The sequence below is a fragment of the Xiphophorus hellerii genome, chromosome 11 (genome assembly GCF_003331165.1).
Source record: "Xiphophorus hellerii strain 12219 chromosome 11, Xiphophorus_hellerii-4.1, whole genome shotgun sequence".
Lineage (NCBI taxonomy): Eukaryota > Metazoa > Chordata > Actinopteri > Cyprinodontiformes > Poeciliidae > Xiphophorus > Xiphophorus hellerii.
This window is the reverse complement of record NC_045682.1, coordinates 6,858,335-6,879,382: the sequence shown is the minus strand read 5'-3', so window position 1 is coordinate 6,879,382 and position 21,048 is coordinate 6,858,335. Positions and strand designations below refer to the sequence as shown.

General features: G+C 38.7%; 1 protein-coding gene and 4 non-coding genes across 8 annotated transcripts in view; 3 read left to right on the top strand and 2 right to left on the bottom strand.

The window, feature by feature from the left end:
- mcama (melanoma cell adhesion molecule a) overlaps positions 1-21,048 on the top strand; it is a 62,934-nt gene that overhangs the window by 36,004 nt on the left and 5,882 nt on the right. For all 4 annotated transcript variants that reach the window (XM_032576170.1, XM_032576169.1, XM_032576168.1 and 1 more), the window contains 11 exons: positions 7,068-7,201; positions 8,298-8,526; positions 8,639-8,709; positions 8,791-8,878; positions 10,063-10,242; positions 15,225-15,352; positions 16,881-17,025; positions 17,374-17,489; positions 17,913-18,054; positions 18,664-18,794; positions 19,019-19,160. In XM_032576170.1, the coding sequence (XP_032432061.1) occupies positions 7,068-7,201; positions 8,298-8,526; positions 8,639-8,709; positions 8,791-8,878; positions 10,063-10,242; positions 15,225-15,352; positions 16,881-17,025; positions 17,374-17,489; positions 17,913-18,054; positions 18,664-18,794; positions 19,019-19,160 (1,506 nt within the window). The remainder of the gene's footprint in view (positions 1-7,067; positions 7,202-8,297; positions 8,527-8,638; positions 8,710-8,790; positions 8,879-10,062; positions 10,243-15,224; positions 15,353-16,880; positions 17,026-17,373; positions 17,490-17,912; positions 18,055-18,663; positions 18,795-19,018; positions 19,161-21,048) is intronic.
- LOC116729042 (U5 spliceosomal RNA) lies at positions 12,439-12,553 on the bottom strand. Its single transcript, XR_004341063.1, has one exon. It is a non-coding gene; the product is annotated as a U5 spliceosomal RNA (small nuclear RNA).
- On the top strand, positions 13,569-13,681 carry LOC116729043 (U5 spliceosomal RNA). The gene has a single exon (XR_004341064.1). It is a non-coding gene; the product is annotated as a U5 spliceosomal RNA (small nuclear RNA).
- Positions 14,157-14,272, bottom strand: LOC116729041 (U5 spliceosomal RNA). The gene has a single exon (XR_004341062.1). It is a non-coding gene; the product is annotated as a U5 spliceosomal RNA (small nuclear RNA).
- LOC116729034 (U5 spliceosomal RNA) lies at positions 15,950-16,064 on the top strand. The gene has a single exon (XR_004341056.1). It is a non-coding gene; the product is annotated as a U5 spliceosomal RNA (small nuclear RNA).

Genomic DNA, 21,048 nt, shown 5'->3' with positions numbered 1-21,048 from the left:
TATTAGCATTAGCATGTCAGCATTGAGATCCTATTTTAGTCCTGAATAACTTCACTGATAGTCTAACTCCTTTTAGCACAGCTTTAACACAACCACAGTATTTTCCGGTGTCCCACCAGATTGTTTTTGAAGAAATAATTAACCCTCAGCTGACCGAGAGAAGCGGTTTTGTCATCCATTGCTGTTAGTGGATGTTGCTTGTGCATCAGATTTACAGGCGTACCAGAAACACATTCCGTCTGGAACCTTTGTATGTAAAAAAGAAATGCAATTAACTGGACTAAAATGTTTAACACGTTAAAATCTTTGTAATAATTAAACAAAATGAAAAGTCCCAACCAAAACATTATACATAAGCAGAAATGCTTATGTATTATTATCAAATCACTTAAAGGGATATGCTGACAGATAAAATAAGCATGACATTCATTTTTTTTACATTTAAACACTAATTTGTACAATAACCAAAAAGGGGATTTGTTGTGCCTCAAGGCAAACCGCTCTGCTTACTTCCTGCTCTCGACTCCAGCACCAGAAAAAGACTCGATTGCCTCTTCAAATCTTTTTTATTTTTTGGTTTTGTTTTATTAAAAATGCTCCCTGCGCGTAAACAAGATGAACTGCATACGTCTCCTTCTTTTATCTAAGCATACCAATCCATTCAGCGAACAAAAATCCCATTACATGTGCCTGAGCTAATGTTTCATTTTTAAAATGGAAGTTAAATAAAATTATACTGAGTGTTTTCCTCTTAAACCGAAGCATTGCTACCGGTACTCCTGAGCTACTGACCTGAGCTTGTTCCCAGGCCAGCTTGAGTTAATGTTGCTGCAACTCAAAGATGATGCATTCAGTTGTTGGAGAACAAATACGTCATTTCATTAATGTTTAAATTTCCAGCACTTCCCCGTAATGCACAGCTCAATCACTCCAATACCAGCTTTCAGGGAACTTTGTTACCGTCAAGCTCCATTTAACTGTTTGGTTTTGTGTTGTTTTTTTAACACTGATAGCTGAAGGAACTCCCCCATGATGCCGTGTTTAGCCCATTGACCTTTAATTATCCATCCTGTATCTGCAGAGCAACCTGCATGCCAGAGCCCAGCAGCTCTGCAGGGGGCCTTATTGGTGGGTCGTAGACGCAGAGGAACACGCCACACTCACTGTTGAACATCAGATACAAGCATAAATAAAACATTCGTGTTGCTCCTTTAATGAAGTCTCACCCACCGGGTGTAGTGATGAAATATTTACACAGCTATAGAAGAAGTTGCGAAGCAGAGGGAATGATTAGCAATTCTTTCAAAGTCAGAGGTTGCAGCTTTTTTTTTCAGATTTTAAAATGACGTGAAGCAGCTCAGAAACGTTTCCAAATTTAAAAAAAATAATTACTTGAGTTCAGTATGAAAATACGAAAATATCCCTTAAAATTACATGACTATTTCATTGATATCTTAATATAAAAATACTGTTTTATATAACTTAGCAAATCAACAACAATCATATTTACTTAAAATAAAAAACTTAACACCATCATTTATTCATATAAAAATATCAGGCATTATTCTCTTCTGAACTTAATAATAAATGGACTTAAGCAAAAACATAGGACACAGACTCAATAGTCTTTAAATAAAGTTTATTATTGTGCCGAATTTGACCCATTTTGTTCTGCTTTTTATAGAGTAAAACATGCAAAAATAAGCTGGTGATTAGGGGTGGGTGATACAGACCTCAAACTTTATCACTATTTTGTTGTACCTTTGTAATAACAATAAAGATTATGGTAAAAAAAAACAAAAACTATATTTATTACTTACATTTAGGTAACTGTGTGGCTGTGACAGCACTCACATCGCCACAAACACACATTCTTGGAAAAACATTTCCATTTGAAACCGACTTCTGCAGGTTGATTTACATCACTGTACTGTAAACAATAACTGCATTTAAGTCAATAATCACTTAATATTGATGGAAAAGTATTAGTTCCACTGGACGATTATTTTTCTTATGACACGGTAAAAATGTCTTGGTATAAGTGAAATAATCTGCCAATATTATCAATATTACAGAATTACGCGCTTACAGCAATCTCCTAGATAGTTTTTATTACTTAAAGTGTACTAAGATATTTGAACAAGAAGCTAGACAAAATACTTAGTAAGATTTTGGTTTTTTGCAGTGTACTACTGCAGCTCTGTTTACAGACTCCATGTCTTGTCCTTCAAAGTATCCCAGCCTTGTTCTCTCTGTGGGCGTCTTGAGCTGAGAGTTTTCACCTCCTCATTGACCTTGGAGGACCGATGAAGGCTCTGACCTGGAGCCCTGACATGCTCGGCTGCACTGAAATAAAAAGAGGACTCGGATACATAAAGAGGTGTCTTTGAGGAGATTTGCAGCACTTCCTTATCTCTCTCTGTGTGTGAAAGAAAAGAGCTCCAGCCCCCTCACTGTCACACACATCAGGAAGAGGCTGCAGGGAGATTTGTGCCAGATGCTGCTTCTGAAAGCACATCAGGTGGACAAGGAGCTCTCATCCCCATAGTGTGTGTTTTCTCTGTGTGGCGGTGTGTATGTGTGGCCTTTGATGTCAGCCAGTAGTCAGAGTCCCCCAGGTGTTCGGCAGCACATCAGGGCTGCATATTGAGAAACACTCCTGCATGTTATCCACTCTTGCATGCCGGCTTTTTACACCCTCCTCTCTCTGAGGGACTCTTAGTGTTGGTGTAAAACTTTCAGATTGGGTCTGCAGGAACTAGAAGTTCTAAAAATGCTGATCCGTTCACATATTTGCTCTTGAAAGTCTTAAAATGCTGATTTTCTCTCAAAATGCCTGCAAAGAAATTTTCACTTTAAAGCAACTTGCAAAAGTATTCATAGCTCTTAAACCTTCAGTCATTTTTTTGCACCGATTGCAGTTTCATGGCTGATCACCGATCTTTGAAAGGCCTGACCTCCCAATTTCGATTTTTAGCCGGATTTTTTATTTTTTTTTTATTTTTTTGGTGAGGTGTCTATGATTTATCACACATGGGCAGACAGGACCTTTCAGGTGGACCTGTCAGTCAGCCCTGTCTCATGGCAGAGAGGAAAGAGACAATGGCTGATTTTTAGGCCTTTGCAGAGGACCACAAGATCAGTTTCACATTTGTTTCCTAGATTCAAATATTAAAAACTTTTTTGAGGTTCTTATTGATGTAAAATGTATAAAATTCACATTCTACTTACATAAATACAATTAAAATACATAAAAGTTTCAGATTGTAACATGACAAAATGCAAAAAATTTCAAAGGCAACGAATAAGTGAAAGGCATTTTACAAAATCATGTTTTTCCTTTATTTAAAACCGTTTGTTCTGTGACTTTATAACACGGTCCACGCCTTTTTAATTTCTTCTCCAATCTTCAACAATTACCCTGATCCGTACAGTGAAAATGAGGGATTAAACAGCATTTCCAAGATGACATTTTTATGTTCTTAGAAGCATCCAGTCTAATTTCATGCCTCATGGAGCTTGTGAGAGATTAGTGTGAGTAAATGAGGCCGTTTTGTTGTGTCAGAGGTGATTTGGACTCTTATCAGAGGCTGAGCTGCAGATCTACTGGAGACCTAAGCTGACAGCCTTAATGGAATGGGAAAATCCAGTAATAGTGACCACTTTAGTTAGCATCTGAGGGTATTGTCTGCCTGTTTGGTGCATAATGAGTAACTGTATGCAAAGGCTGTGCTGGAAGTGCCCCCCTCATTTGGTTCTTTATTGTCAGATTAGTGGTGTGAGGGCATTGTGTGAGTCTGTGTCTTAAATGGAACAACTGAATGGTTATTATCTGCCTTTATTCTGCTTTCTTTGTGAAGGCCTTGAAGTGTCAGACTTGATTGTAGAGATGGAAATTGTCCCAGTGTTTGTCTGGGTCAAGATGCAAATGGCTTCTTTCGCGCCAGAAAGTTATGTATTGTAAATAAGGTGCTGAAGTGTCGTGAAGTTCATTAATAAAAATGTTAAAAATTCTCTATTGAAGAACAAATTTACAACACAGTAATCCTGATTTTTTTCCTGTGGAACGTGACTCCAAATTATTTACTGCAAACCTGCCTTTACACAGATCTTTCAAGCACTTATCTAGTTTGCTTATATTTAAAAAGTTAGTTATAGAACTAAACTAAAAGTTAGCTGCGCTGTTAGCGAATTAGCAGCTGTGTGCTCACCACTGTCTAACATATTCTATATAAAAGCAGTTCGGGAAGCTGAAATACTTAGCAGCAGTGCCGCTTGACACACTGTTGGCTGGCATTTGCAAAGCAGCCAATCCAGGAGGGTATTTATTTTTAGTGGTGCCAGTGTAAGCACCACCAGGACGGGTGTGGAGCGTAAAGCTCTTGTGTGGGAAAAAAATTAAAAATCAATTTCACAGCAGTTTGATCAGCTAATAAATAGACTTATAAACAGAGAAACAAAATGTAATTTCAATATGTTTTAGTTGTATAATTTAGTTCTAGTTAGTTTTAGTCCCCCATTATTTCATTGTTTACTGTTTTTTTGTATGTTTTCTCAATTTCAGTCTTTGCTGTTTTGTTAGTTTTAGTGAACTATAATGGTTCCAGGTTCTATCAGAAAATAAAACGGATTCCTGTTCTTTACCCCTGAATGAATTATCTCTGTACAACGCAGACACAGACAGCAGACGGACACAAATGTATTCACCGGCGCCCCGACGGGCAGCAGTTTTGGTTGTCAGGGTCTGCAGATCATGGGTCATGTGTGTTGGTGCTTCATTAAGTCACAACAGGAACAGATAAGAGCGGCCCCAGGTTGGCTTTGGAAGCCAAATCCGCAGCAGCCCCCCAGTGCTAATCGGATTAGCTGAAAAGTTAGCAGTATGGCCCCAAGGAGACACAACGTTTTTTACACTGACTTCTGCGACATCGTTTCTTCCTCAGCCTCCATAATCTCCTTCTTGTCTCAAAGCCCTTTCAGATCATCTGTATCGCAGTCGACAACAACAAACTGGAGGCGAGGTGAACTGGTTTTAACCTCTGCTGGGTGGGGGTGGAGGTCTTTTCCACCCAGGTGGGGGAACAATGGCGCGCCCGTTTTCTTAAAGAAATGGTTGGGCGAGCACCGCCAGAGGCAGGCGGGACAGAAATGCAAAAAAAAAAAAAAAAAACATGAGTTGAGAAATTATTGGTGGTGACGAAAAAGAGGAGGAGGAGGAGGAGAGGGAGGAAGAAGAAGAGGGGGGTGGTGGAGGCTGAATGGAGGCAGCAGGGTGGCAACTGAACTCCTAAAGCGCCTTCATGCATGGTCTGCTTCAGCCAACGCTGGAAACATGTAGGAGCAGCCTGAACTTTAGCTCCGCCGAACTGTTCCTCCTTTACCATTTAAAGCCGTTTGTTAAAAACAAAACGTTCCAGTTCCTGCTCCTGGGTGAAAATACTTTGGACCATAATAACTGGAACTTTATGTGTATTGATGATTTTAATGAAATGAAATGTCTGCTTCTGGTTTTCACAATTGTCTGTATGATGTGTTTATAATGTTTTTATATTTTCATGATGCAACGCGCTTTGAGCTGCTTTGTTGCTGAAATGTGTTACGCAAATAAATTTGATTGATTGATTGACCTACATTCATATGAGGAAACTGATGTCTTATTAGGGTCACTGGAGATACGGAAGAAAACAGAAGTAAAAACTCTGGATATTTTTTAAATTAATTTCCTAGAAAGAAAGAGATTTCTGAGTTTGAGAAGTCGACAATGTGCTAGAAAAGCATCACATTTTGAGATTAATTTCAGTTTTTTCTAGAAAACTCCTATTTTTTTCTGGCAAATGTTCAGCTCAAAAAAAAGAATAAAGAGGCCCACATCATGATGCTGCCACCACCATGCTTGACAGCTAGTTTGTACTTTTAGGTTTTTAAACTTCACCAAACATGTTTTTATGTCTTTGTGGCTAAACAGTCAACCTTTGTCTCCTTGGTTGTTGAATTTTGCACCTTTTGTCTCTTCCACTAAACTTTCCATTACTCTTCTTGGATGTAGCACTGAGCTGCCAACTTCTTTATCAAGGTGTCAGTGTCTAATGTTGGTCTAATACATTATTAATTATTAATGTATTAATGTAGCGTTCTTTTTTTGTGATGAAGTGAATTATGGGGTTTTATTTACTGTAAGCCGTAATCTTCAAAATTGAGAAGTAAATGTATAAGGAATATAAAAATATATGAGTTTTACTTTAATTGAATCATAGAATCTAACTTTCTGTGACATTTTAACTTATGGAGATGCTCTCCCATAAATTTAAGCCTATTTTTATAATATTTATTGGTGAAAATCCACAAGAAGCTCAAAAGTCAGCATTTAATTCCTATGTTTTTAAACAGCCTTTGCAGTTCAAATAAATAAATAAAAGCCCCAAATTAATAATAGTAATGTCTGTGAGCACTGAACGTGAGAACAAAGTCCCACTTGCTAATGAGTTGAGGAAATTAAGTTACACTATACTGAACATAACAAAGCACCTCGCAGCAGTGTGAGAACGTGGGAGAAAAAAATCTGGTATTCTTTTAAGATCCCCCAAAAGCAGCTTAAAGAGAAAAAAAATTGCTTTCTTTTGGTGTCATCCTTTTTTATTATTATTTGTCACTGCATGAATGGACCAATAGAACAGCTGCCAAGTTCAACATGGCTGAAAAAGCTCTTGGCACGCTGAATCAACAGCCCAGCGTCGAACTGGCCAGCCTCCCTTCGACTGCATTCCCAGAATGACGCCAAGGGAACCGATTTTTCTGGCCAAGATGTGGTTTTGTGGCTGCAGTCAGTCAGGCAGAAGGAAGATGAAAACGATGCCATGTGGACAAGGAACCTTTTTTCTTCTTTCTTTGTGCCAATGTGTCTCCAGATTGGCTTGGGAGGACAGCGATCTGCCAAGCCCACAGCACTGAGAATAAAGCTAAAGGTCAAAATTAGTTAGGAAGAACACAGTCGCTATGAAACGGATGTTTGATTTATTGTAATTGTGAGTTTTCCAGTTAATTTATGTGCATTTAAATGTGTGTTTCAGTGTGGGGCAAAGTGGAGCTGACTATGAATGACAACCTGGAGGTGTACCTCGGTGACCCGGCCGAGATCCCCTGCCATTACAGCTTCACTGGTGTGAACGAAGAGCCCAGCTTCGTCATAATCCAGTGGTTTGTGGTGAGTAAACTGACAGTGTCCGTCTGGAACTGGCTGTTCCAGAAACAGTCACGGTTTCTGCTTCACTTGTAGCATAAAGCTTTAGTTCGCTGTAATATTCCATGGAGAATTGCAGGTTGATGCCTGCAGTTTTCAAATTTATCTGATTAATCACAACACAGCAGCAGTGGTGGGCAACAATAATTAAAAAGTTAGTTGCTCTAACACTAAAATACTAATATAAACATTAGTTCCTCTTTTTCTAAAAGGCAGCACCAACACAATATTTAGCGGAAGGTAATGCGAAAGCGTTAGCTTCAATTCAAACTATATCTGCCCTTAAAAGACTACAATCCTTGAACACCACTTAAAATTTTGACATTATGTACATGTTCTACAATTCCCTTAGATATTAATTTTGTGTATATCTGGTTCTCTGCTGTCTGTTTGTCTCACTATTTTGCTTGAAATTAAGATATTAGGGAAACAAAAGAGACAACTTAAGGAGAGGAAATGCTGTGTGATCAGTCTTCACCCTCTTTAAAATAAAAAGGATGAATATAAGCTTCTATAAGAGTGATAAGAGTGCTTATCAGTCGATAGCCAAAACTTTAACACAGTCGTTTAATTCAACTGAAAGTTTGCAAAACAGCCAAATAAGCTTCTTTAAGTTCACAACAAAGTCTTGAGTTTAAGTTTTAAGTTTACAAATAAACCGTTTCAAATTTATCCAGGAAAATCAGTTCAGGGGAAGCTAGGTACGCTGATATTAACAAAGTTAAAGTTAGCAAAAATGCTAAACATAAGGTTAGCTGTGCTATTAGTGCATTAGCAACACTGTTATCAGTGTAGATCGTGACTAGTTTTGATAACCTTGATTGATTGCTATGTTCGTTGACAAATTAGAAAAATATTCAGTGGTTCATTTCCTACTTATCCAACCTTAAATTATATGTGACAACTTGTAATACTAGTCCCTTTTAGAAAACACTTCAAGATGAGATTACGCCTTCTTTCTGCCGTCTCTTTGTTTTGAGAACGGAACGCCTCTAGAAAGCCCTTGACTTGCCTTACCTATGATGTTTTAATTCAGTGTTCTCACCTGGTTTTTCTTCAGAGGTCTGCAGGAAATGGCTCACGGATGCGGATCTTCTACAGTGACGTCAACCAGCAGATAGTCGACAACAACACAGACTACAGCGGCCGCATCGAGGTGACCTCAGACCAGAGAGGAAACACACTCCTGATCCAAAACGTCCAGCTCTCTGACGAGAAGGAGTTCTTCTGCCAGGTCAACGGGCAGGAGGCTGGCAATGCCGAACGCAAGACTCACCTCAGGATTTTTGGTAAGACAGCGCGCAAAACGACAAAATATAATCTAATAGAAGATTTAAACACCTTAAACATCTTCAGTTGCAAATGTAGCTGTTATAATTTACCAAATATCTCGTTTTTCAGCTCCTCCAGAGGCTCCAGAAATTGAAGGCGTCCCTAATGGGATTTCTGTGACCAACACGATGCCATCTAAGGTCGGTCAACTCAGTCTGAAGGTCAACAAATGCAATAAAATCCTAAATCTGGATAATTGAAACTGTATAAAACCCCTCCAGGTGGCATCATGTGAGGTTCGAAATGGATTTCCTAAACCCAACATCACTTGGTACAAGGATAGCGAGCCACTGGTGCCTAAAGTAGGACGTAAGTTTTGACCCCTGTGGCTTTTCCTCCTTATTTTAGTGTATTTATATCAAATTTTACCTGATTGGTGTAAAGGTTTAACCACTGGCTTAAAATAAAGGTTTGCTGAAAGTTTTAAAATAATAAAAATAATCCATGTATCAGTACTGCTAGCACAATTAGCCTGATAAAAACAGTGCAGTCCTTAATGGGTAAGTATTGAAAAAGTACTTGCCTGGTAATTACTTACATATTTCTAAAGCTTGGTTTAACTTTGCTTGCTAAAGGTCAGTACTTGTAGAATCAAGAAATCCTGTAAATTGAACCTGTCTGACAACATGAAGTAGGCTAAAAACATGCGTCTTGCTAGATATGAAGCTATTGTAGCTAACAGTGCCTTGTGTTCTGCTCCTTATTTTCATTGTCATGGTCATTGTGAGAAAAGTATTGATAAAGGTAAAAATGCTGAAATGTTTGATAACCTTTACAGTGCCTATAAAAAGTATCCAAACAACCCAGACATTTTCTGGTAACAACTTAAAGCTTTTTAGTGTGTGGAAAATGAGTTTTTTCAAAAATCGCCAGATTGTTAAGTCACAATCAAATGGGCACTGCCGTGTTATCTAGCAACCCCTACCAAGCCCATCACCGTTACCTGGCAACCAAAGCCGAGCTCCAGCACGTTTGGTCAGCTGGTTTTACCGCTCTATGTGCTGCACCATGGCTGCTGGAAAAGACAAGTGCTCAGTTGTTGACTTACCATCCAGAAGACGCTTGCTGCATTGTTGTTGTGCTGGAAGCGCCACTGCTACTTTTTAAAATATGTATGGTTGTCTAATTGTGTATCTGTTTGCAGCTATTTTCACATGTGAGTTTAAATGTTGACTTGGGAGTTGAGGCCAGCAGCGGCTTATTTGGATTTAAAGTGACAAGACGCCCTAAAACAACTCATTCTGAAAGGATCTCAAAATAGACAAAACTGACCAGATAAAATCTCATGATCTCAAAATGATTTTGTGCAAATATGTAATGAACATGTTTTGTATAGTGCTAACCTGTTCAAGGAAGCATAGTGGCATCCACAACCACAGGATGCTGACTACTTGAATAATCAGGTTTTCATGCATTTTCAGCCACAAGTTCACATGAGCTGATTCAAACACTTCATTTTGACATTGTTTCTTGCTGTGTTTTCACTATTCCAGAGGTAAACGTGATCATCCTGGTGACCCGGGAGTTCAGAGGCTTCTACTCTGTGCAGAGCACCCTGGAGTACAGGACACTGAAGGAGGACAAGGACTCCCATTTCTCCTGTGAGGTCAGCTTCTCTGTCCCGGGAGCCATCAGGACGAGGATGTCCCAAAGCATCAACGTCACCGTTCACTGTGAGTTTCATACTGTTATACTGAGCTGTAGTAGAGCAGCAAGTCACTAATTAAACTCTAACGCTGTCTGTCTCACCTCGATTCTTGACTGTAATTGTCTCCGAGTTTTGTCACCATAATTGCCTTGACAACGCTTTAATTAGCTCGGCTCAATGCTTCCCGCCTTTGCAGTTAGATAAACAGTTTCCTTGCTGTTCTGTATTGGTTCCAGTTCTGCTGCTAATTTCAGTATTTTCACATTAAACCATACTTTTTTTATTTGGCTTGCAGTACGTGTGCTTCTCCTAGGGAGTTTATTGTTTTGCATTCGGCTGTAAAAGATGCTAATGTAATTGAACTTGCACTTTGTGAGTGGAATATTCATAAAAACACCCACGTCGGGAAAGCTAAAGCCAGTAAATCCGCAGTGCTGGGGAAAACTCCTGGAAAATGGAGGAAAACTGGTGCTCAGAGGCTAGACGTTTAAAATCTCTCCATCCCTTTCTGATTTGTCTGTTTGCTCACAATTTGTTAAAATCTGAATATTTAACAAAGCTTCTCCACCAGTCTTAAAAATGAATCTTATTAGTTAAAATTCAAGGACAGAAAAAACATCTATATTAAAATAATTATGCCATTGGGTGTAAGATAAACAACCATGGCAAACCAGCATCAATCATTTGATAACTTGGGGTATCTGCAAGAAAATGCATTGTATTCAGCATTGAACTAGTTATACTTTCAGATAATATGTGTTTGTACCCAAAATGATCTAATGACTAAGTGAAGAGAAATGTCCAGAACATTTGTTTGTGCTGTCTTGCACAAACAAGGGCGCTCTAAAGGCTGAAGATGCTTGATGAAGATGAAGGGGTTTACTCATTTTGAGACAGCAGCAGTCATTAAAGGGGACATTTTATGCAGAATTCACATTTTGCACATTTTTGTACTCTGATTTGAGTTTCTACTGATTCTAAAAACAACCCAAGCACTCAACAAGAAATCATGGCATCTGTTTTTGGGCAATAAGTTTAAGTTTTTTGGTGTCTGGAAAACGAGCCGTTTTAAACATCTCCAGAATGTAATGTCAAATCAGCAGGTACTGCCCGTTACATAGCAACGACCATTATCATGTCCTGGAGCTCCAGCATGTTAGCTGAGCTCCAGGACATTTGGTCAGCCGGCATGCTCTGTACAACGGCTCCTGCGAAAGACTTGTGTTTAGTTGTTCCCTTACCGTCCAGAAACCACTTGTCTGTATTCTTGTTGGTTGTGCAGGTGTCTGCACTTCTGCTTTTCAAAGATGTTGTTGTATAAATGTTCATCTGTCTGCAGTCATTCTCTAGTGCAAATCTAAATGTTAACTTGGGGGCATGGCCAGCAGCTTATTTGGATTTAAAGTGATAATGGCCTTAAAACAAGCCTTTCATTCTGAAAGCTGAAAATAGAACAGGCAGAACTGAGCTGACTAAAATCTGTTATATATTTTGTGTAGCTTGTGTATCCTAATCTGTTGAGGGATGTGTTGGGTCTATTTTGGTTCCCAACCTGCAAGGAATCAACCAGAGACACAAGTTACTCTTCTGCAGAAGAGGGGAGAGAAGCCAGACACGGAGAACCTCAGTCAAACAACTGTCTGGGACCAACTCCACCGGTTCTCACCTCTCAGCTGCTTTTTATTATCACGTCAAGGAAAAGAGGGTTAGGTTGCTTCACATAGTCACCCGGATAGTTTCGTCAGAGAACTCTGCCACAGGATGTTCTGGGATGCTCTTACAAGGCACAAAGCTGACTCGTCTATGACAGACAGTTTGATAACACCAGGAGAGTGAGTAGTGTTTCTAATCTTCAAGCAAACATCCAAAGAACAGTTAATAATGTATCATAAAAGAAAAGGGGTCAAAGAAGAAACACAAAAGAATAATAATATGAAAACATATGAACTCATAATTTAAATAAACTTTTTCCAACAGGATGTATTGTAGGTCACCTGTAAAGCTTTACTAACAGTCTGTGAAAGCTAAGCCCCGCCCCCTGACAAATGTTGAGCACCAGAAGAGGGCAGAGAAAAGAGCTGCAGAGGACATGGCCAAGAGGAGAAGAGGGCCCTTCATCTTTCATGGTTTTTACACATATCACACCAAATAACTAATGTCACAGATTTCAATTCTAAGAGTTCCTTTAAAATAACTTATTTATATATAACACAAAAAGAAAACCCCACCAAATGGCAGGATTCCAAAAATTTACAATAAACTCTTGTTGTTTCTCTTCACAGAAATCTTTAGTAAAAGGCAAAAGATTTATACACTTTGAAGAGAAACAAGAGATCATGACCTGCTGATGCTGTAAACGCCCCATTTCTCCTGTCACCATACCCACTTCACTGACGGCGCTACTTGACTGAGCAATGCATTGTGGGAACAAAAAGCTGGCCACGCCTATGTTTTTTCAACCAGTTTAAAGTCTTTTTTTCCCGTTTCTAAACTTTTTTCCAGTGGCAAATATTTTTTTTCACTTTCCACTTAAAATTAATTTTAAGTTTTAATTGATTTTTTTTAATTTCAGTTTCAAATGTTGTTCTTATGAACAAACTTTATGGCCCCAATTTGGGTCCATAGCACTCAGTTTTTGTTCAGCACAAAGATTTGGTCGTTTCACGCTTGGCCATGCCCATCGGTGTCTCTTAGCTCCGCCCACTTTGGTAGAATTTAAAATTTACCTTAATAGGGTAATTTAGTTACACTTTGAAGGTAATCTATTAAGCTTCCTTGAACAGGTTAGCATAGGTCTATGGGCAATACAAAACATGTCAATTACATTTATTTTTGTTAAAGGTTTTGTTGGCTCTTGTGGCCTTTATGTCGCAGTTGTCAGGAAGAAAGGTGGGTTATGAGAGAGGGGGAAGACATGCAGCAAAGTCTGTCAGGCTGGGACTTGAACCCTTGATGGCCTCGTTTAGGAGTAAGGCCTCAATATGTTGGTTGAACTTTTCCCCTGCACACCACTTGCATGAAATCATTCCTAAATAAAGAGATTTCAGTCTGCTTTGTTGTGCAAGCTCCTTTTAGAACGAAGTGTTAAGGCTTTACACAGATCATAAAATAACGCAACGTTCCAAGTCCCACTGTATGCTGTAAATTGCTCCTAGTTGACAAAGTATTTTAATATTGAACATAGAAGGACCACACTAAACAGCAGAAGAGGTAAAGTTTTCAGTCCGTTTAATGAACAAGAGTGAGATATTTAAGTTTTTGAGTTTTTTTGTTGCTCAATCAAGTAGCGCCGTCAGTGAAGTGTGTATGGTGACAGGAGAAATGGGGCACCTACAGCATCAGCAGGTCATGCTTTCTTGTTTCTCTTCAAATCATATAAATCTTTCGCCTTTTACTAAAGATTTCTGTGGAGAGAAACAACAAGAATTTATGGTAATTTTTGAAATCCTGCCTTTTGGTGGGGTTTTCCTTTTGTGTTATATATAAATATGTTATTGTAAAGCAAATCCATGAGTTACAGTGAAATCTGAAACATCAGTTATTATTTGGTCTATGTGTAAAAACCATGGAAGATGAAGGAACAGCCCCTTTCATCATGTACTCTAGTTGCCATGCTTGGAGTTTATTGATATCTTTTTCTTTTCAATACTGTTATGGGGCTATGGGTTAACAGGGAGGTTAGTTATATGTTAAAGGTAACATATTTCACTTCCTTGAACAATTGAGACTAGATCTATGGGTTATACAAAACATGTTCATGACATTTTTATATGAAACACCATTAAATGATGAAATTTTAGTCTGTTCACTTCTGCCTACTTTGAGCTTTCAGAATGAACCGTTTTATGCTCCACACAGTGTATCATCCTTTTATATCCGACTGCATTATAAGTTGCTATTACTTTATTTAGTTAATTTCATATTACACATGGAGTGAGCACCCTACTGAACAGCAGGGTATTAAAAATTTTTTATGTAACTCTAGTTGTTTCTCTCCACGGAAATCTTTAGTAAAAGGCGAAAGATTTATACGATTTGAAGAGAAACAAGAGAGCATGACCTGCTACTGCTGTAGCCGCCCCGTTTCTCCTGTCACCATACACACTTCACTGACGGCGCTGTTTGATTGAGCAACATAAAAACTCAACTATTCAAATATTTTGCTCCTGTTGATTAACTTTAGGCCTGTCAAGATAACAACGTTAGCTGGACGATAAGCTATTGTGATAAATGCTAATATTGTTGTTTTTAGACAGTTTTCAGCTAATGTAATATTAACACCATTACATTCAAGAACACATTCTCACAGATCAAGAAGCTTGAAGCTTTAGTGAACATTTAACACTGGACCTGGAAGACATTTTAAATATCCAAAATAAACAAACAAAACAGAAACCATAACTAGAATGAATTATGAAGTCTCGCTAAACAAAATTGCCCTTCAAAAAAAGGGGCAAGTTGAGATCAAAACATCAGACTGGAGACTTTTGCCTTCCAGTTTTTGGTAGAAAGAGAAAATGCAAATGGATTTGATTCAGGTCGAGTTAATTTGTCATGCGATTAATTGACAGGCCTTTCTGTCTCTTAACAAACTATCACAACATAGTGACAGTTTTACCAAATATGTAAAAACATATTCTTTATGATTATGGGCTATTGATTAACAGCTACAAAAGTTGATTTGGGGATGTAGTTACTCTTTAAAATTGTCTTGTTGAGTTTTAATTTGGAGAAGTCATTTGTAATATTGATTGTGTTGATCCAGTTGGGTTTTTGTTTCTTATGAACATCTGATAATTTGCATATTTTGCCAGTAAACCCAGTCTGCAGGTTCAGCTGTATCAAATAAAACCTCCTCTGATTATTGTTGGAACAAGCCAAGCCAAGCCAGACTGGATCTGTCAGCATTATGGAAATGATCTTGTGAAGTGACTTTACCAGCATGCCGAATAAGCCTGCCTAATTTAGTTTATTTCTTTGGGTGTGTGTGTGTGTGTGTGTATGCAGACCCCACCACCATGATGGAGCTGTGGAAGGATTCGCCGCAGGGCTTGGTCAAAGAGGGGGATACCGTAGAGCTGCGTTGCCAGGGTGATGGCAACCCCCCGCCGATCTACATTTTCAGCAAGGAACAAGTAAGAATGGAGCGTCTTTTCTCACCCTGCATCCTCCGAGAGCGAGTGAGTGACACACAAGAGACACGCAGGGAGTGATTTTGAAACGCAGCGCTCTCAGTGCCCCGTGCAGACACAAGCGTGGAGCGTCTGTGAGGACTCTGATCCGGCTGAGACCGGAGGCCGTGTTGGCGAGCAGGGCTCGTTCCCACGTCAGACACACATTCATTGTGTCTCTGCAGAACACAAAGGCTCAGCTGACTGCAGTCTGAGCGTTTCCCAATCAGCCGGTTGGCAGACTTGGTCAGACAGAGTGATTTGAAGAAAGGGAACATGTGGTGGAAACAACACATTTTAGAGATACATTGAGGCTTAAGGCTTCAGTATGTGACTTTTAGTAAAAATATCTTTTTACATATTTGTTAAAAACCGTCACCATGTTGTGGCGGTGTGGTGTGAGACAGATAATCTATGAGAAAAAATCGAGCTCCCAGGGCTAATTAGAAACAACCAGATATTTAAGTTTTTGAGTTTTTATGTTGCTCAATCAAGTAGCGCCGTCAGTGAAGTGGGTATGATGACAGGAGAAACGGGGCGGCTACAGCAGTAGCAGGTCATGCACTCTTGTTTCTCTTCAAATCGTATAAATCTTTCGCCTTTTACTAAAGATTTCCGTGGAGAGAAACAACAAGAGTTTAACACAAATTTTTGATACCCTGCTAATTGGTGGGGTTTTCCTTCTGTGATAATAGTAACATTAAATTATTACTAAAAGTCTTGAGTATTACAGGAGCCAGAAGGCGGGTCTTAACATTGTCAGTCGTGTGTGTGTTCTCACCTAAAGCCCCAATTATTTTAGTAATTGATTATTCTGACTATTAATGGGATAAAAATAGTGCCACCTTCTGCAAATTATGAATTTAGCCACATGCTTATTTTGTGCAATATAAGAATATATAAAAATTCAAATAAACTATAACTGAATTACTTTTTAAAGAAAGAAAATAAACATAATTCTGCCTAAAATGCAAAAACGCAATTCTTCTATTGGAAGCCTGATCGTTTGTCATAAAAGATAAATACTTCTAACATCACCAGGTGAAAAGCTCAACTATTTCTGCTTGACTTAACGTTAGTTGACCCGTTTCTTGATTTTTAAAAAAATTAATAATTGAATAGCAAAAGGTGCTTAATATGAGTTTTTTCCCCCCAGAATTTCAACAGGGTCTAGTTAAATCTTTGCAATTCCAGGAGTTTTGTGTGGAACATATTTAAAGACAAAGAAAACCTTTTGGCTTCATTACTGCTGTGACTGTGTTCTTTAATCAAATGTTATTTTTTAATGTCTTTAGTCTCCAGTTAGTGATTAATTGATTACAAAATTAGTTAATGATTATTTCAGTAATCGATTCATCAAGATGAATCCGATAAATCGTCTCATGCCTACGTTAAACCGTTGAACCACTTCATCATCTGCAGTCGAGGAGAAAAAAGTTTAAAGATCACGTTTAAACGTTGCTGAACAAACTAAATGGAGTTTCCTCTTCAGGAGCCGGATGCGCCGTTGGAGAGCAGAGGTGATGTCCTGATCCTGCCGTCCGTGACCCGGAAAGACAGCGGCATCTACCAGTGCCGGGTGCTGGACACTGCTGGACAAACAGAGGTCAAAGAAGAGGTCACGCTCACGGTGCATTGTACGTAGGAAAACATACGACACGCCTACACACTGCAAGTCTGCAGAATTATTCTATGCTTTAGTGTTTAGAGACTTGGAAGTTCAAATTTTGATTCAGGGCTGATCATTGGATATTTTAGGTTTTGTTCTGCGAGGCGCAAAACATCTTTGTGTGGAAATGTGATACTTAGCATTCTTCCAGATCGCTAAATCTGGAAAATTAAGACATTTTCTAGAGTAAATAAGGACATTTTCAAGTTAGAAAAGTCAAAAATTTTCTTGGAGATTGAGCTCAGAAATTTTTTAGAAAAAAAATGTGGAAATTTCTGTGTGTGTGTGTGTCATGTCGTGCTCCATCCCGTTTCAGATTTGGACCCGGCTGTTGTGGTTCCAAAAGATTTGGAGTATATGGATAAAGGTGAAAATCTGGTGGCATCGTGCAACGCCCTGTCCTCTCTGAAAACCGTAACCATCTGGTACAAGGTGAATAAAAACACTTCATTTCAATTTGAAGTTATTCCCTGTTGTTTGTGCACTTTTTCCTTCGACTAAACTTTCCGTCTATGTGCTAAGATACAGGGATTTCTGAGTGCCCAAGTACTTTAGCTGGACTAAATTTCCCCTAAACTCTTGAATGGGCTTCATTTTATAAAACTCTCAAGACTGCAGTTATTCCCTGTTGCTTATGCACTTTTTCCTTCCACTAAACTTTCCATTAACATGTTTGGATACAAAGAAATTTTTTAGCTACACTGGACAGCTGTCCAATCTGCAGTCTTCCCCCTGATTGTTATGGCCATAAAGTTAGTGTTGTTAGTGAATTGACCATTGTCGTGATGTTCTGACGTTCCGGTGGCGTCGCTGACCTTGGGGTCGTGTTTGGATGTTTGCTTTGGGTTTGTTTAGGAAGGGAAGCAGGTGGGTTACGGCAACACGCTGCACCTGAACGACGCCACCTACGAGATGAGCGGACAGTACGTTTGCGAGGTGACCGTTCCCTCCTTGCCCTCCCTGCACACCAACGGCTCTGTTCACATCATCGTTCAAGGTCAGTGAGTCGCTGCTGCCATCTTCCTGTTACCTTTTAAGGTCAGAGCTTTGAGAGTTCTGATAGTGTCTAGAGGAAGTTCAGGGTTATGAAGACGTAAACGAAACAGGGTGAAGTGTTTTTTGGGTATATTACAACATGTTGGTGAATGATTACTAGAACGGGATCTGGTGACCATCTTGGTGAATGATTACTAGAACAGGATCTGGTGACCATCTTGGTGAATGATTACTAGAACAGGATCTGGTGACCATCTTGGTGAATGATTACTAGAACAGGATCTGGTGACCATCTTGGTGAATGATTACTAGAACAGGATCTGGTGACCATCTTGGTGAATGTTTACTAGAACAGGATCTGGTGACCATCTTGGTGAATGATTACTAGAACAGGATCTGGTGACCATCTTGGTGAATGATTACTAGAACAGGATCTGGTGACCATCTTGGTGAATGATTACTAGAACAGGATCTGGTGACCATCTTGGTGAATGATTACTAGAACAGGATCTGGTGACCATCATGGTCAATGATTACTAGAACGGGACCTGGTGACCATCTTGGTGAATGATTACTAGAACAGGATCTGGTGACCATCTTGTTGCTCCAGGCGGGCCTCAGCTGGCCGGCGTGGAGGACGAGATCCAGCTGGAGGAAGTGGCCGGCCGCACACTGAACCTGAGCTGTGAGGCCCGCGGTCATCCACTGCCCAGCATCACCTGGAGCATTACAGGCAGCCAGGTAACCCTTCATCCAACCCTGCATCCAACTATTGCATTTATACAAACTCAACAACACTTCTGATAAAACTATCCTTGGCTGGAGTCTAATAGTTGGTAAAGGCAGCACTAAATAAAGACAAATATGCAAACATTTGCTTTGGAAGTTTTAGAAAAAAGACGTGCTGGATTTGGAAAGAGAGATGTCGATAACTTCTGCATAAATAAACGTCTCTTTCTCTGTAGAACTGGCAAGAAGTGATGAGCAAAGCAAACGACCACATGACTCACAGCATGGTGTCGGTCAAGATCAACTCGGACGTTAGCGCCGTTTGTAACGCGTCCAACAACCAGGGCACTGAGGTCAAGGTCTTCAGCATCAAAGCCAGTAAGCGTCTCTTTCTTAAGTATATTGAACACATGCAAGTTAAATTATCTGATTTAAAATTGGGAAATTGTTTGACGAATGAGTCACAGCTGTTCTTCTTCCTCCTAATTTAGCCCATTAAAACTGAGTTGTTGTTCAACCTTAAAATGTTAAATTTATTGTAAAAAGAAATTCTAGGCATTAAATAATATTTCTCACAGGATAAATTCATTAAAGAATTTTTAATATATATTTTAAGTCTGACTCATTCATTTTAGCTTAAAAGAGAAATTGTACAGTACTGTTAAATTTGTTTGATTCATACTTCTGAATTATCAGCAGCAGCAGTAGACAGTTGAAACAAAGGTTTGAGGTTGTTTGCTTCTGTTATTGTGTTAATATGGGGTGATATTGATTAAAATGAAGAGAAACTCAATGAAGTAAAAATGAAAACACCTGTGCAAAATGAAAATAGGTTTCCTGTTCAGTTTTGAAAATACTGGGATCTGTGTTGTTTTTATTTGCCAAAGCTGAAAAAGTTTGAAGCATTGATGCGCCCTCCCCTACATTTAGATGATTTATCTGGCATCATCTAGATATGAATGGAGAGAATATTAACACAGGATAATCTTCTGTCAGTGCTGAAATTAGTATCTGCTTTGTTCACTTTGCAGCGTTACACTAATGTTATATTTCACAGTTTTTCAGGAATCTGGACTACAGCTTGACGCTAAAAATATAAAAAGATGTTGAAAGTGAAAGGATAAAAATGAGCTTCAGCATTTTTAGATTATCAAGATTGGCTAACTGTTGGCTGCTACTAAACTAACATTAGCATTTGTATTGATTCTATGATATAGTTTTTAAAGAATGAATCTATAGTTTTGCCTTAAAATATAAAATAAAATGTTGAGCAAAGAACAAAATGTAAATAATTTGCAAGCACTGTGACCTGCTAACTAGTTTATACGGCTAACTGCAGTTTTGCACCTCTAGGAACTTTTAAATATTTACAGATTCTTTATAACAGTTTGAGATTCATGAAAAATGTGTTTGTTAAATCACACAAAAAGACTGTTTCAAAGTTTTTTAGCACTACAAGTTGGTTTTTGAATAAACTTAAACTGAATTGTTCGGCTCTGTTTAGAGATTTTTCAACAGTTTGAGTTGTGAATCCTTTATTCTCTCTGTGAAAACACAAAAGTAACCGTTTCAGTGTTAGCATTAGAATCACCTTAGAATAAAACAAAAACCAAGAAATTTAAAAATGGAGAAGTTGAACCTAGACTGAACTCTAATTACTGACTCTTTAAAGCAATCTATGCTTTATATATGAAAACAAACAAGTTGGATTCTTGCATTTTTAAAAAAAAATCTAAATATGGTCCCATTCTCATGAACCAATTGTCGAGTTGTGTCTCATGACCTGCATGAATCAACACACAATTGTTTAACCAACCCTTTTGGTTAAAAATGATGTCAGGTTTTCTTGATCTATCACGATCCTCGTTAGATGTAGGAAACTCTGAAGAATAGAGCAGAGATCTTTTGCTGTAGTTCAACCTGCCAGGTATCCGCTGCAGTCGACTCTCAGCTCATTTTGCCCCTCCAGCAATTTGAAGAAAAGATTCCCAAGACGAATACATATCTTTGTGTTTTTTATTACAGCCAAAAATTGGGGGCAAAATGACTTACAAATTTATAGTATTTTTTCCAGATTTTTTGACTTTCTTTAGAATTGGAGAGTCTATCTGTGTTTTTGATAATTAGATTGAAAAACACTGAGCTCTTTGAAATCCCTCTCACCTTGAGTCAGTTACTGACAGATGGGACTATGATTGTTTTCCCAAGTCGTATATGCCAGCATTGTCATGGTTTCTACTTGTTGAAGTCAAGCTAATTTAGGCTG